This window comes from Drosophila sulfurigaster, chromosome 2R, assembly GCF_023558435.1.
Source record: "Drosophila sulfurigaster albostrigata strain 15112-1811.04 chromosome 2R, ASM2355843v2, whole genome shotgun sequence".
In the NCBI taxonomy this organism is placed as follows: domain Eukaryota; kingdom Metazoa; phylum Arthropoda; class Insecta; order Diptera; family Drosophilidae; genus Drosophila; species Drosophila sulfurigaster.
The window spans coordinates 14,929,691-14,943,857 of NC_084882.1; the positions used below are offsets into that span (position 1 = coordinate 14,929,691).

At 42.0% G+C, this 14,167-nt stretch overlaps 1 protein-coding gene across 1 annotated transcript; it reads left to right on the plus strand.

Annotated features, from left to right (window-relative positions):
* Positions 1-3,282: 3,282 nt before the first annotated feature.
* LOC133837908 (homeotic protein empty spiracles) lies at positions 3,283-12,856 on the plus strand. The gene is made up of 3 exons (XM_062268821.1): positions 3,283-5,006; positions 11,577-11,734; positions 12,147-12,856. The coding sequence occupies exons 1-3, from the start codon at positions 4,100-4,102 to the stop codon at positions 12,669-12,671; spliced, it is 1,590 nt and encodes a 529-aa protein (XP_062124805.1). The 5' UTR covers positions 3,283-4,099; the 3' UTR covers positions 12,672-12,856.
* Positions 12,857-14,167: the final 1,311 nt, after the last annotated feature.

Below are 14,167 nucleotides of genomic sequence, written 5' to 3' on the forward strand. Positions count from 1 at the left end.
CTACGGTAGCTGCACATTATGAGCGCTTTAATCCCGTGGACCGCCCACTCATAAAGTTGAGTCAGCTTCTAATTGTTTGGGCTCGAAAGGATTGGCAATGAGGAAAAAGGGCCGCGACCGGTGCCGAGCATCGATAATTGGATTAAATGCGCGGCGCGGGACTAGCTAGTTGATCCTAGCGTTAGTCCTGCGCTGATCTTGGATTTCCACTGGCTTTAAAGCGCACAAATTCCAAGTTAAGTTTCGGATTTGTTACAACGGACAAACTGCGTAAAATGATCGTGGACTAAGCAAATCCAAAATATTTATTTGCATTCAATTAAGTCGCAAGCTTAGCGACGGCACTCGTCGGAAGTTACCAAATCCGCGCAATTAAAATTCAATTTAAATTTTTGCGCTTTTACACAAAAGCAAACAAACCCTTTTTCTGTTGTGTGTGTGGCACTAACATAGCAAAGACAAAGTAAGTAGTGGATTGTGAAGGCCAGCACACAATTTTAATTAAATCAGTGCATAGCACACGGCAATGGCAATGACAACGACAACGACGAGTTGCCACCAAAAATGCTCAATTATTAAAACAAATAATGCCAATTAGCTGTGTCAACATCCAGTTGTGCCACATCCCTTGACTGACTGACAGAGTCGAGAGACTCTGCTGGTCCTCCCAATTATGATGCGCTAAACAGTATCAAAAGAGCCAGACTCGTCTCAGTCGCAGCTGCTTTAATTGACACTCTGATGCCGCCGCCATCATCGCCATTAACTGCCCTCCACACAGTCTGCCCGCTCCCCGGGAGAAGAGCGAGCGCAGAAATCAGAAATGAGACAGACGCTGGCTCCTCATTTGTGCGTCTAATAAAAACGCTAACGAGACACAGACACACACTTACACCAACACGCCAACACACACACATATACACAGACATTAGCACAAAACTCTTAGGCGGCGCAATCAATTCGCTTCTGATACCAAATTTATCAGGGGGGATGCTGTAGCTGCCGCACTAACTGTAACTCTAGACAGTGACAGCAAGAGGCAGTGCCGTACAACTGCTCACTCACACTTACAGTCGAGCCCCGTGCCTCTCGCTCTCTCACACTCTGGCAAAGCCGTGCAAAGTACTCGTCATAATGAGCTCCATCTCGTTGGCAATTATTAAATGAATTGGGATTTATATGTTGCCGGCAGCAGCAGCAGCAACGACGGCAACAAAACAAAGAAGACCCCGTTGTTCGCTCTCTCTCACTCTTTCTCTCTCTGTTATAACAGCCGCCCCCTTTGCTTTGTCACGCTCTAGCTTGCTCTCACTCTCACACTCTCTCGCTCGCCTGTTCAGTCAGCCAATGGCAGACGTTTTGAGTGTTGCTTGTTATCTACGTTGTTTTTGGTGTGGAACGTGGAAATCTTGTGACTGTGGAACGCATTCCATATGCGCACCCTGTGCAATGCAGCAGCAATAAATGGGAGAGCTACAATATATATCGCTTATATATAGCGCTATTTACTTGATTGTGTGGCTTTGGCTTTTATTGTATTTTTGCTATGTCTATATAGAGTCGTTAATTTAAAACAAAGTGGCTTTAATTAGTTGCAAAATGGACGTGCTCGTTGCGTTTTTTGTTGTTGTTTTGCTTTCCAGGTATGCTGGATTGCTGGGCGTGGCAGCAGTGCATTCTAAGCATCACATGCAAACAATAAACAAAATATAATCACTGGCTCTGGGCAATAACTATGCTCATATTTCAATTACACTCGTAAGGGCCTAAGGCACTCCTTTTATTCCAATGCAAAGAGTTTGGCAACCTCAGCGATAACTCGTCGATAACCTTTTGACCAAATGCAGCAATGGCGTCGTCAATGTCGTTGCTAAGAAGAAGACGAAGGCGCAAACTCATTGTCTGACTAATTAAATGATTTATCCCGAAACGTGAGGCACCCCATCACTTCTCGGCAAGCGAACGCCAACAAGAACAACACATGAACAAAAAACGAATCCAGCTGGTCTCAAGCAGCAACAAAAACCAATTACAATTACCGCACCCAAAGGTGCCACAAAAACACACACACACACATGAGAACATGATGCAGTAATGCAGTTGCGAGGGAACCAGAACAGGAACAAGAACGGGTCAGAAAAGAGAGCGAGAGCGGCGACGACAGCAGCAGCAGCAGCCGCCTGGGCCAGGAAACTTTATCTAGATGCATACAAATCCAACACAAAGCGCACGTCAATTTATTTGCCAGCCTCGACTCGACGTCCAGCAGCATCAGTGGCAGGAGAAGAGCGAGTGGAGTGAAGTGGACTCTGCTCATATATATTTACCTATGGCAATGCCAATGATGACGATGTCGAAGTTGGCGCTGCATGTTTTATGCCTCCTCTGCAGCTTTAACGAGGTGTTTATTTTCACAACTCTCAGGGCCAAGGAGTCTGTATGTCTGTGTGTGTGTGTCTGCGTGAATGTGAATACTTCTCTGTGTGTGTGTAAAGTTGCTCTTTATTGAAGGTGCAGAAAACGAGGGACCGCCCATTTTTATGTTCGACGCTTGGCCCGCCAACATGATGAAGATTCGATGCCCGATGACGATGCAGTTCGTGCATCGCTGCTCTGGATGCAACAAGGAGTGCGGTGCGCAGTGGGCCGAGAGGAGACACTTTGACGGCGGGGCGTCTATGGAAATAAGCAATGATGTTGACGCCGTGGCAGGAAGGTGAGTACAGTGGCTGCTAACGTATTTATACAAACCCAGAAACAAGAGAGAGATATTATTAATGCAACAATATTATAAATGATAAATTATGCATAAAATTAAATTTTAATAAAATGTTTTTCTAAAAAAATGACTACATTAGAAATAAAAATTAATAATTATAATTTAATTTAATGAAATTTATAATGTTTAATTATTTTCATTCATAACTTTCTCTTTTACAATCGCTTTTCTAATTTTCTGCTTGTACACTTTCAAAGCATATCATTTTGCGCACTCATTCGCGTACTCTTTCACCACTGTGCAATGCGGTGCTGACTGCCCACTTTCCAATACGACTTCTCCCCATCGTTGCTCCCTCTGGCAGGCAGCAAGTTAGGCACTAAAACCACAAACGCTTTAATGATGCTGTTTTGTTTAGCGCAAATTGTTTGTTTCGCTGTCATAAACTGGTGCGAAAAATGGCCAAGCGCTGCCCCGCGGAGAGAGCGAAGCCAAAAAGAGAGCGAGAGAGAGCGCCAAATGTGAACCAGCCTGACGAGTGGCTACTATACACACACACACACCTATACTTACTCAATCACTCACCCATACATAGCGTTAGCTTATATAGCTTGTAGTTGGGAGCTGGTTTAAAGGTCTCACTCACATATTTATCTGCACTGCTTTGGCGCATGCGCCACGCGCATTGGGGGCAAGCGAGACAACAACAGAGTGCAAAGGCAAATCTGCAGCACCGTTGGAATGCCAGGCAGCTGAAAAAAATGAAGCGACAGCCAGTTTGCTTTTGTGTCTGATTTTGTGTCTGACACTCGCGCGCGTTCGTTTAGCGGCAGCCGCCACACGCGACTTTTTCACCGCATTTTCGCGAGACTCCAAAATCGAGACAATTTTGCCGACGCCCCCAACAGGCAGAGAGACAACAGCAAGAGAGTGAGCGAAAGAGAGCAAGAGAGTTGGGGGGCAACCCGGCAATTAGACGCCTTTAGCCGCCTTTAGCCGCTCGCATAATGCTAATGGCGTTGACAGTGCTCATCAACGCGACGACCGCAATCGACGGACGTTGTCAACGCAGTCGCTGTCTCTATTGCAGTTGCTGTCAATTGACCCGTGAAGCGCGACGGCTACGCTCAAGCAGCGCCATTGACAGCAACGTTATCGCTATCGCTATTGCTATTGAAAACCCGCATCAGTTTATCAATGTCAACGGCGGATGCAAATCGTTGATGCATTAAAAACTCAACTCTTACAACTCTATTCATGTGCAAAACTCAACGCTGACCACTGACCGACCCCTCAAATTGTCAGTGTGCGGTGTGTATTTGTTTATGTGTGTGTGTGTGACCCTTGTGCGGCATCAATTCAATTAGCGACGCTCTCCAAATGGTCACGTGCGGTCGTCAGACGTTCAACATGCTGCCGATGGCGCCGACGAATCCTTTTGTGGTGTCCGTCAGCTCCACAACAGCGTCCGCAGCACCGTCCGCCGTGTCCGTCGCCGCCGCCGCCGTCGCTAAGCCCAAGCTGGCCTTTAGCATTGACTCCATTGTGGGAGCGGAATCCTCCTCCACTTCGGCACCGCCAGAAAAGCAGCTACCACCGCTGCTGCTGCCTCCGCCGCTGCGTGTCAGTGTCATTGCATCGCCGCCACGCGTGGAAAGTCCCGGGGTGGCAGCCACATCGCCGCCCATCGAAAGGCGCACACCACGCGGCTTCATTTATTGCCGGCGACGCGCCTCCCTCGATGATCGTTCGCGTTCTCCGCCGCCGCCAAACAGTCGCTCTCCATCGCCAACGCCAGCAACAGCTGCTGCAGTGGCAACCACGGCGCCCATTGTGCTGCCTGGACTAATACGTCCACTGCCATTGCCAGCGCCACAGAATTTAGCTTTACTCGGCGCTGCGCCACGCTCCTCGGACAGCGCATCGCCCACGAATCCTTCACCAGTTCGTCCCACAGCTGCGGCGCCTCCTTCGCCATTCCTCGCCGCACAGTTCCAAATGGCCGCCGCCTTGGCGCATCATCATCATCATCAGCAGCAACAGCAACAACAGCAACAGCATCCTCAGCTTCCGTCCGTGCCAACGGGGCCACATCATGGCCCACCACCGCCACATTTACCACCTGGTCATCCATTGGGTATTTTTCCAGGTGGTCCACATCCGGGACATCCTCCGCCCCATGGTCATCATCCATTTGTGGCGGCTCCTCATCTCATACGTGATAGTTATCCGCTGTATCCTTGGCTGCTCAGTCGTCACGGACGCATCTTTCCTCGTTTTCCAGGCAGTGAGTATTCGTTATGAACTAGTTCTTCTGATATTTTATAATCTTTACACAAATTTTGAATTTTCCTAATGAACTAGTATGGTATTTAAAATGGTTATAACTTTTAAACACATTTCGATTTTCGTTTTTTTTAATCCTCAAAACAAAATCAGTTCAATTAAAGTCTTAATGAACTAGTTCCAAATGGAATTTAAAGTGATTCCGTCGATCCATTATTATAATCGCTTTACACATTCTGAGTTTTGCGTTTCTCATGATTATTAATAATGCTGTTGATCCGCAAAAGTAAAGTGGTTCGATTATTATGCCATACACAATGTAATTAAGTCTCATAATGAAATCTGCAAACCAGTTCCAAACCCCAAACCCCTTTCAGAAATGCTTAATTATGTATTTCTGTGCGTCTTCCGAAACTTAACACCATCTAAAGCGGCCATTGTCCTCACTTGATATCCCAACCGGTTCTTGAGATTAATATAATTTCCGTTTAGATAAAAAAAAGAACAAAAAACCATATTATTTAAAATTAAAATTTTTGAATATCTGACAAATATAAACAAAATAAGTGTGAATAGTCTAATCGAGATTACGATCAAACGAAATCTTCAAATTAAGAATAATTGCTGTCGATTAAGCAAAGAAATCATTTTAAAAAACTTTGTATTCACTCAATAATATTTTATTACCAGTTTTTATTCGTACAATAATAGTATACCAGATACTATAAATTAAGTGGGCAAGTTCTGTGATACAAAATATTAAAATATTTAATAATTTTTACGACCTACTCTATATAGAATTCCATAACGATATAATGCACAACAACAGGGGTTGTTTCGCTGTGATTTGTTCAGCCAAGCCAGCCATAAAGTCTACATATTTAATTGGGCGTATACGTATTAAGGAAATAAATATGCAGCAATTGCTGGAGACTAAAAAAGTTGGCACGATCTATTACAAGTAAATAGAGGTATAGAGGTCCAAATGGCGCAGTTACTCACTTTATGGCGACTGTATGTTGTGGTTATTGTGGCTGTTGTTGCTGCACCTTATAATTAAAGTTAAATAAGCAAATTGCAAGCATTTATTACAAGTTAATTAGACGTCTATCAGGCACATCATCATCATCATCATCACTGTCGTGACCATTTCGAGTAGATGGAGAACATTGAGAAGGGGAGCAGAGAAAAAGGCAGAGAAAAGAGAGAGAGAGAGTGAACCAAACCCAAAACCGAACCCATTTTGATAAGTATTTTCAAACAAATTACATTTTAATTAAATTGTTTAAACAACATTACACACATCGTTAGGTCAAGCAGCGTACCTAAATGCCCAGCCAACTGTGTGTGTGTGTGTGTGATGGGTGTGTGTGTGTGTGTGTGTGTGTGTCTCTGAATAGACTCAAAATTACCAATTAATGGCGCTTGAAAGCGACGGCGCCACTCGCTGAGCAAAGCCCCTACGGTGAATGTGTATCACACACACACACTGATACTCACGCACACACTCACACAGACATGGCTAAAAAGTGCAACGAGTGAAATGTTAATGCGTTTTTAATTGAGGTTTTGGGGCATCCAAGCAAACAAAGCTGAACAGAGTATAAACCCAACACACACAAGTTTCATTTATATTCCTCTTTCCAATCCCCGTTCCCATTCCCGTTCTCGTTCCTATTCCTGTTCCCGCTCCCATTTCTGACACTGTCGTGTTTTTCCCATCCAGCAGCAGCAGAATGATCCCGACAGCCGCATGTGCGCCTTAAAACATTGTCATTTATTATTATTTAACCTTTTTATGCTACATTTTTTTTTTGTGGTCGCTCTGTTCTTTTTTCGCTCTACACTCATAATTACAATTTGAATTTTCATGCAACGCCATTTCTCACATGTTAAGTACACGACTTCCAGAATTGTATTTTTTTCGTTTTTGTTTTTTAACATTTTCGGTTGTATTTTGGGTTTTTTTTTCGGCACACTCACACGCCTTTCACCTGCTTTCAACGGACTTTGTTACGCCTTAATTATGTTGTATGATGTTCCATTATAATACGAGTACCTTGTTGTTATTCTTTGTTGTTGTTGTTACGTATAGTTAGTTGAGTGGTGTAATTTTCGCTTGATTTATGAACCTGAAAATGGAAATGTCAATGTTTCGCATAACGATTTCATTAATTGTAAGTGCTTCTCGTTCACTCGTGTTGTAACTCGTGCTCATCATTGTTGTGGAAGGGTGTAAGGCGTAGGACGTTAATGATCATAATGATAATGATGATGACAGCTCAATTGGAGTCGTTCCAGCAGGTGAACTGGTTCCAAATGTTCGACTCCCAAACTGTTGCTGCTCCTTTTCACATGGAAAGCTGGAGATCAGAACCGGTTCGGTTTAGCTCATTCCAGTTTAAATTGAGGAATTTCATTGAAAACCCAATATTAAGCTGAACAGTTGCCTTATTGTAATATAATATAATAACAAAAAGATTGTTTTACGTATGCAATTAAAAACAAATTTATTTCAATATCGTTGAAAAGTTCAATAAATTAGTTGGTTTATTTGCTTATTCATATTTTATTTTAATGAATCGCCGTAAAGTGTTAGTTTTATATATAGTTTACAATTTTCTTTTAAAAACCTATCTTAAATTATTTTTAACAAAGAAAAAATACTTACAAGTATATAAGTGATTTAATACATCATTTATTTGTGTTGACGAGTCTTAGAAAGCGGCCGTAAAAACGAACCAAACAAACCCAAATTAAACATCAGGTGAAAGCTGTAAACATCAATCCAACTATGCATTATTAAGAACTATAAATAACTACGTAATTCAATTTTTAAATTTTTTATGATACTTTCCGTTTCTTAACTTTAGTTATTAAATCTTTTACGTCTTCTATATAAACATGAAATAACAAAAATAGAAAGTCTGTGCTGTTAAGTTCCTCTTTAACAAGAAAATATAGTTAGTAAAGAATCCTATGGTTGAAATATCAAAATGATCATCAAATCTTTTATTCATCGCAAAGTGACAACGAATTCGCTTTATCCCGAAAATATAATAAAGAGCACAACGTAACCCAAACTGACAGAATATTTGATTTCGTCACTCAAATCGAAGTCAATGTCCTGCGGGGTAATTGCAATTCCTGCAGCGATTGCTAATAAATTAATGGAAAAAATCATGGAAGCATAAAACTTAAGCTGCAGCCCATCAAAAAAAAAAGAAATAACAAACACACAAACAACATAAAAAAGGAAAACAATTGTACATAAGTGATAAATAATAAGTTAGGCAAAAAAACGCAACGATCGATCAGAGATCGAAGGGAGCTGAAAATGGCAAACTGAGGCAGCAGCACTTCAATCATACGAAACTACAAAAAGAAACAATATAGAAATAAATGACAGCTGACAAGGGTGTGAGCAGCAGCAGCAACAACAACAACAAGAAACAGCAGAAGCGGACACATCAATTAATTGTCAATTGCGCGTATTTTCGCACGGCGGTTTCTTTGTGCCATGCCCCATATATGAAAAAAAAAACACGAGAAAGCAAAAAACGAGCAACTCAACGAGCGAGCGCGAGTTCATTGAGAGAAACGCTGACTGCGGACAGTCTATGAAAAAATAATTAAGTGGCCATTGTGAGCTGCGCGAGCGCACTATCAATTATAAGCCGCACATAGGCACTCGCAGTCGCAGTTAGTGGCAGTTGCAGTGGCAGTGCCACTGACTGTGGCAGTTGCATCTTGTAGCCGGCGTTGTTAGCTGTCAAATGTAACAAATGTCAAGCAATCGGTTGTTTGCAGCCAGCGTACAAAAAAGTGGATCACGGCTGCTGCCACTGCTGCTGCTGCTGCTGCGTAGCAATTGTTTGTCAAGTTCATAGCAAAAAAAAAGAAAAAGAGCAGCAGCGAGGCAGCATCTGTCAGATACAAAGATACACACAGCACAGCTCAGTCGCTGCATTCATGAAGTGTCAAATTGACAAGTTCGCCAGCTACGTTCAGCGTTCTTTTGTCGTTTGTTGTTTGTCCATCCTGTTGTCGTTGCTGTTGTTGTTATTTTGCTAACAAGATAGAAATACACAAAGTTGGTATACATTTCAGTAGCTGCAACTGCCTTTATCCTGTTTATTTGTTGGCTTAGCTTCTGGTCTGTGCCCCGAGCCAAATATTCTCTCTTTTATCCTTTCAATTCTTTATATAAATATTAATTTTTTAATGTGCCCAGCAGCAGGTGGAAGCAAGCAGCATTAATAAATAGTATTTAATCATAATAATTATGGCATAGCTTCGCTTACTTGATTCTCTCCCCTTTTCGTAAAATCACAGCCGCATCTTAAGACGGTAGCTCGTGTGGAGCTGCTGCATATTCATATCCATAACCATATCAATATTCAAATTGTGGCTCAATTGAAAATTTGCTAACTCCACGAAGTTGCTCTGCAACTGCTCACCATTCCAGAAATCGTGATAAACGTCAAAATATCACGTTGTGCCCCACGGGCCGAGGTAGAACAATGGGCCACAGCCTGCATGCAGCAGCGCAGCAAGCGAATCCATCGAAGGCGGCGTCGTTGGCGGCTTTTGTCGACATTTAGGCGCGCTAAAGTGTTCAACTTGGCGTTCGCAGAGAAAGAGAGGACCTGAGATCCACCGCCAGAGCCAGGCTCTGCTGCAGCGGCTTCTGCGCAATTGTTTCGCTTATCAGCGATGCCGCGCGACATGGCAGCAGACACAGCGCCGACTGAAGCGGCACGATCCATTGGCCTTTGTTTTCTCTGTTGCTGCTGTTGCTCCATGTCTGGAAATTTGTTTATTGTTTTGTAATGAGTTTCTGGGGCCCAGCCCGGCGAGAATGTGCGGCATCTTTCAGCGCCTCGCATTCGCGGAAATCATAAGCTGCAAATTGAGGTCCATGTCGCCTAATTGGCAACAGCTCCACCGCCACCGTCACCGCCACTCACCACAGCAGTCGACAACAGCCACCACCATTTTTGTGAGTGCGAAGTGAAAGCCGCAGCCATGTGGTTGGGTGATTGGGTGAACAAGTAATTACCAAATTATAGCGCCAAAAACAGAAAAAAATACATAAATGTGTCCGTCACGCTGAGACGGCCATTGCGAACAGTCGGCCATATTTGAATAATTTTCAACACTTAATGACAACAGTGTTAAACCAGAAAGCAAGAAAACGATACGAAACTGGCTTCGTCATGCCTGGAAAATCATCAGCATGATTTCGAGCAAACTCATCGGTGGTTGACAACCAATGGAAATGTGAATTGGTCGCATAAATAGTGCTGTTGGAACTGTAATTGATATGAATAAATCGTTTGGTAGTTAATATGATACTCCAACTTTCCCTACTAATTTCTCTCATTAAATTTTGAATTCGAAAATAAATAATTCTGCAGTAAATTTTAAACGTTTTTCTACCCTAAACTCATAGGGTAGTAGAGTATTATAACTTTATGCCGGCAGGAAATGTATGTAACAGAAGAAGGCATCTTCAACCCTTTAAGATATATATTCTTGATCAGTATCAACAGCCGAGACGATATAGCCATGTCAGTCTGTTCATATGTCCGTCCGTCCGTATACCTAAATCTTAGAGACTATAAGATAGCACTTGTGATGTTTGCAAACAGATCAAGTTTGTTTCAAATAATTGCCACGCCCACTTCCACTCTAGCTAATCGACAAAAATCTAATAACAAATCGAATTTTGGTACATTCAATAATAACTACAGTATTTACGATCCTTGGAAATTTCGGTTGCTACCACTTACTAAAGGTGTTATTTGCTTTGTCTGAAAATCTGGTATATTTTAATATTTTGTGGTATACAATTTTGGTATATTTTAAGAATAATGCCGCACTATTTTTAAAAAATAAATTACATCGTACATAATAAAAATGTATTTTTATTTATTCCAATTATTTTATTGCATTTCTGTCTTTTTTTATTGATTCAAATTTCTTTAAATTCATAACAACAATAGAGTTCTCAATATTCCCCACAAGCTAAACATTAAAATATAACAACACTTTCTAAATAAAGTAGACCGTTAAAGAAGAATAAATTGGCAATGTAATTATTAAAATACAAGTGGAATTATTTCTTGTGTAATCAGTTATGTTAATTAAAAAATGTTAATAACCCTCTACTAAGTTGCAAAGCCAGAAAAACAATTCGTGGTGAAAAAAGCTCTAAGCCCTCGCTCAGTAATATATCCGAATACATTATAACCCACCACTATATTTTATTATAATTGGGTATTAAGTAGCTGCAAGTCAAGTATTCTTGACACTTATCATATAAACCACCCTAGATACTATGCGAATATATTGTATAAGTATTCTTGACACTTACAAACGAATTGACAATAAAACAAAACGTGCAACAAATTGAATATCCCCCAACCCAAAAGTTGAACCTGCCTGAAGTGACCAAATAACAATTGGGAATAGAATAATAAATATATAAATTCATAGTGTGCACACGCTAAATACTTTCGCTGATGTAACATATTTGTATTTTGTGCCCCATTTGCAACCCTTTCAGACTTCCTGCTGCAACCGTTTCGCAAACCGAAGCGCGTTCGCACCGCCTTCTCGCCGACGCAATTGCTCAAGCTGGAGCACGCCTTTGAGGGCAATCATTATGTGGTGGGTGCGGAGCGCAAGCAGCTGGCCCAAGGACTCAGCCTAACAGAGACGCAGGTAAGCACACCGAAAGAGAGAGAAAGACTCCCATCATCCCCATGTCTCCCTTTGTGGCAACCCTTTCGATGGCCGCGCTTAATGCGCATCAAATTCAATAAATTCCTTGGCCAATTGGCCAAGCAAGAGCAACCCCCGGGGGCAGGGCGGTTAAGTGATTGCATGTCAGCTGGTCGTTAGCCCGACAAGTGCCGGGAGTTACCAAGTTATTAGCACAATGACGAGGGGTGGGTGTGGATCGGATCGCTGTGCATAGCTGGGAGGCAGGCAAATAGAATTAAAAGACTCGTTAAATTTATTTACGACTTGCTCGCTTTGTTGCTGCGCCCCCCAAAAAGAAAAAGGGTTGTACTTAAATGAACTCAACTCAAGTTTATGTGCTTTGTGTATTTCTCATCCCCTCCATCCACAGGTCAAAGTCTGGTTCCAGAACCGTCGCACCAAGCACAAGCGCATGCAACAAGAGGGCGGCGACAGCAGCGATGCCAAGAGCAACAAGGGCAGCTCCTCCGGCGGTGGTGGCGGCGGTGGCAGCGGCGATGGTGACGACGATGCCAAGCATGAGCATGGCTCTCAGCACAGCTCGACGGATGTGGAGGACGAGGATGACATCGAGGAGGATGACGAGGATGAGGTGATCGATATGGATGACTATGGCAGTGAAATGGATGCCGAGGAGCATCAGCGTCTGCGAGAGCAGTTCCAGCAGCAACTCGCCCATCATCAGCAGCAATTGCTGCAGCAGCAGACAGAGGCCACTGCGCTGACACCGCAGCAGCAACATCAATTGCTGCAGCAGCATCAGCATCACTTGCAGCAGCAACATCAACAACAGCAGCAACATTTCATGCAACAGCAGCAAATCTATCTGCTCGAGAAGGAGCGAGAGCGTCAGCGGGAGCGTGAGAGAGATCGGGAGAGGGAGGAAAAGCAGTAATACTCAATGAAGTTGCAGTTGATATTGAATGACGTTAAAGTGTCAGCTACTTTGTGTTCCTTTCGTTTGTAAATTAATTATTTTAAAGTGTATAAATTAATTTAATACATTAATTAACGATGATACTTAAGATGCGACTGCGCATGCAATTAAACAATTCAAACTTTGTGCTAAATGCTGAAATGGAAATTATTTCGGTGGGAATAAAATAGGAAATATTAATTTTGAAGCTACTATCGTGATTTTAGGTACATACAATAATAACAGTATTTTGGATATTATTTAAGAAAGAGTTACTCTCAGTTGCTTTGGCTAAAAATTTGGTATACTCTATGGTATATAAATATGGATTTACCATATATTGACTTAGGTATATTTTAGTATATTTGTGGTATATTTTTAGAGTATGGTTTTATTGAAAATGAGTACAGAGTATCTCACAATCGAACACACTGGACATATTGATATATAAGCAAAATAATATTTTTGGAAAACGGAAATTCAACACTATATTTTCTTGCAATCAAGAATTTTTCATTAAAAAGCTTAAGAATATCAAATTAATTTAATCGAACTCATAGACATGCAGCGAGCATGGCAGTTAGCAATCACATATAACACATACTATATATCATTATCGATCAACTGCCATCAAACACATCACTCAATTTACGTGCAACATTCCATGACTGCTAGAATGCTAACAAGGGCCCTTCTTTATTGAGTTGTTGTTGATCGATTCCCCTAGCTAAACAAAACCTAAGCACGTTGTGTGCTAAACGTTGACAGTAAAAATGCAATCAACAACAATTGCGAATTACAAATTACGAATTCCGAATTTCGGTCTCATAAAGCGGCCAGAAAATAAACGTCAGTCAATAACCGTACATCGAATTGATTGGATGCCCAGAAGACCGAAAGTCGTCGAGGCACAAAATACAAAACAAAAACCTCCGAAGCGAACGAAATGTAGTGAGCCATGCCAAATTGATATTAAAATGCAAACGATTGACTATAAAAATTATTTACTACTATATATAAATAAGCATCGAGGTAATGGCCCCAGGGGCGTCATTTTCCTTGGCGCAATATGCATATGGAGCAACCGGCTAATGGCCCAGCAATTTGGCGTCATTTAAACTGAAACGTGAAATAAACCAAAAAATTAAACTGACAAAACCGGCAAAAAGACAGACAGACGGACGGACGGACAGACAGACAGACGGCATGCTAGAGGAAGAGGGAATAAGAGATATAGTAAGTGCAACTGCCGGAGTGACTCGTGCCCGGCAGCTAACTCAAAGTACAATATAAATAAATTTCGTTTTTGATATGGCAAATTGTCTTCCACTGAATCCCCCAAACCGACCGACCGAACCAGACGAAAGTTCAAGGTAATTGCCGTTGTCAAAGCAGCGCAACGAAAAGTGGGCGTATACCGTAGAAACTTGGCCAACAATTTATGGGCCACTTGAGTACAAGCAAAGGGTGTTGAG

What these genes read in the sequence shown, in the direction of transcription:
- LOC133837908 (XM_062268821.1), top strand. Translation starts at nt 4,100, where the DNA reads ATGGTCACGTGCGGTCGTCAGACGTTCAACATGCTGCCGATGGCGCCG. An exon ending in CTTTCCTCGTTTTCCAGGCA is followed by an intron (nt 5,007 to 11,576) that starts GTGAGTATTCGT and finishes CAACCCTTTCAG; the next exon opens with ACTTCCTGCTGCAACCGTTT. An exon ending in TCAGCCTAACAGAGACGCAG is followed by an intron (nt 11,735 to 12,146) that starts GTAAGCACACCG and finishes CTCCATCCACAG; the next exon opens with GTCAAAGTCTGGTTCCAGAA.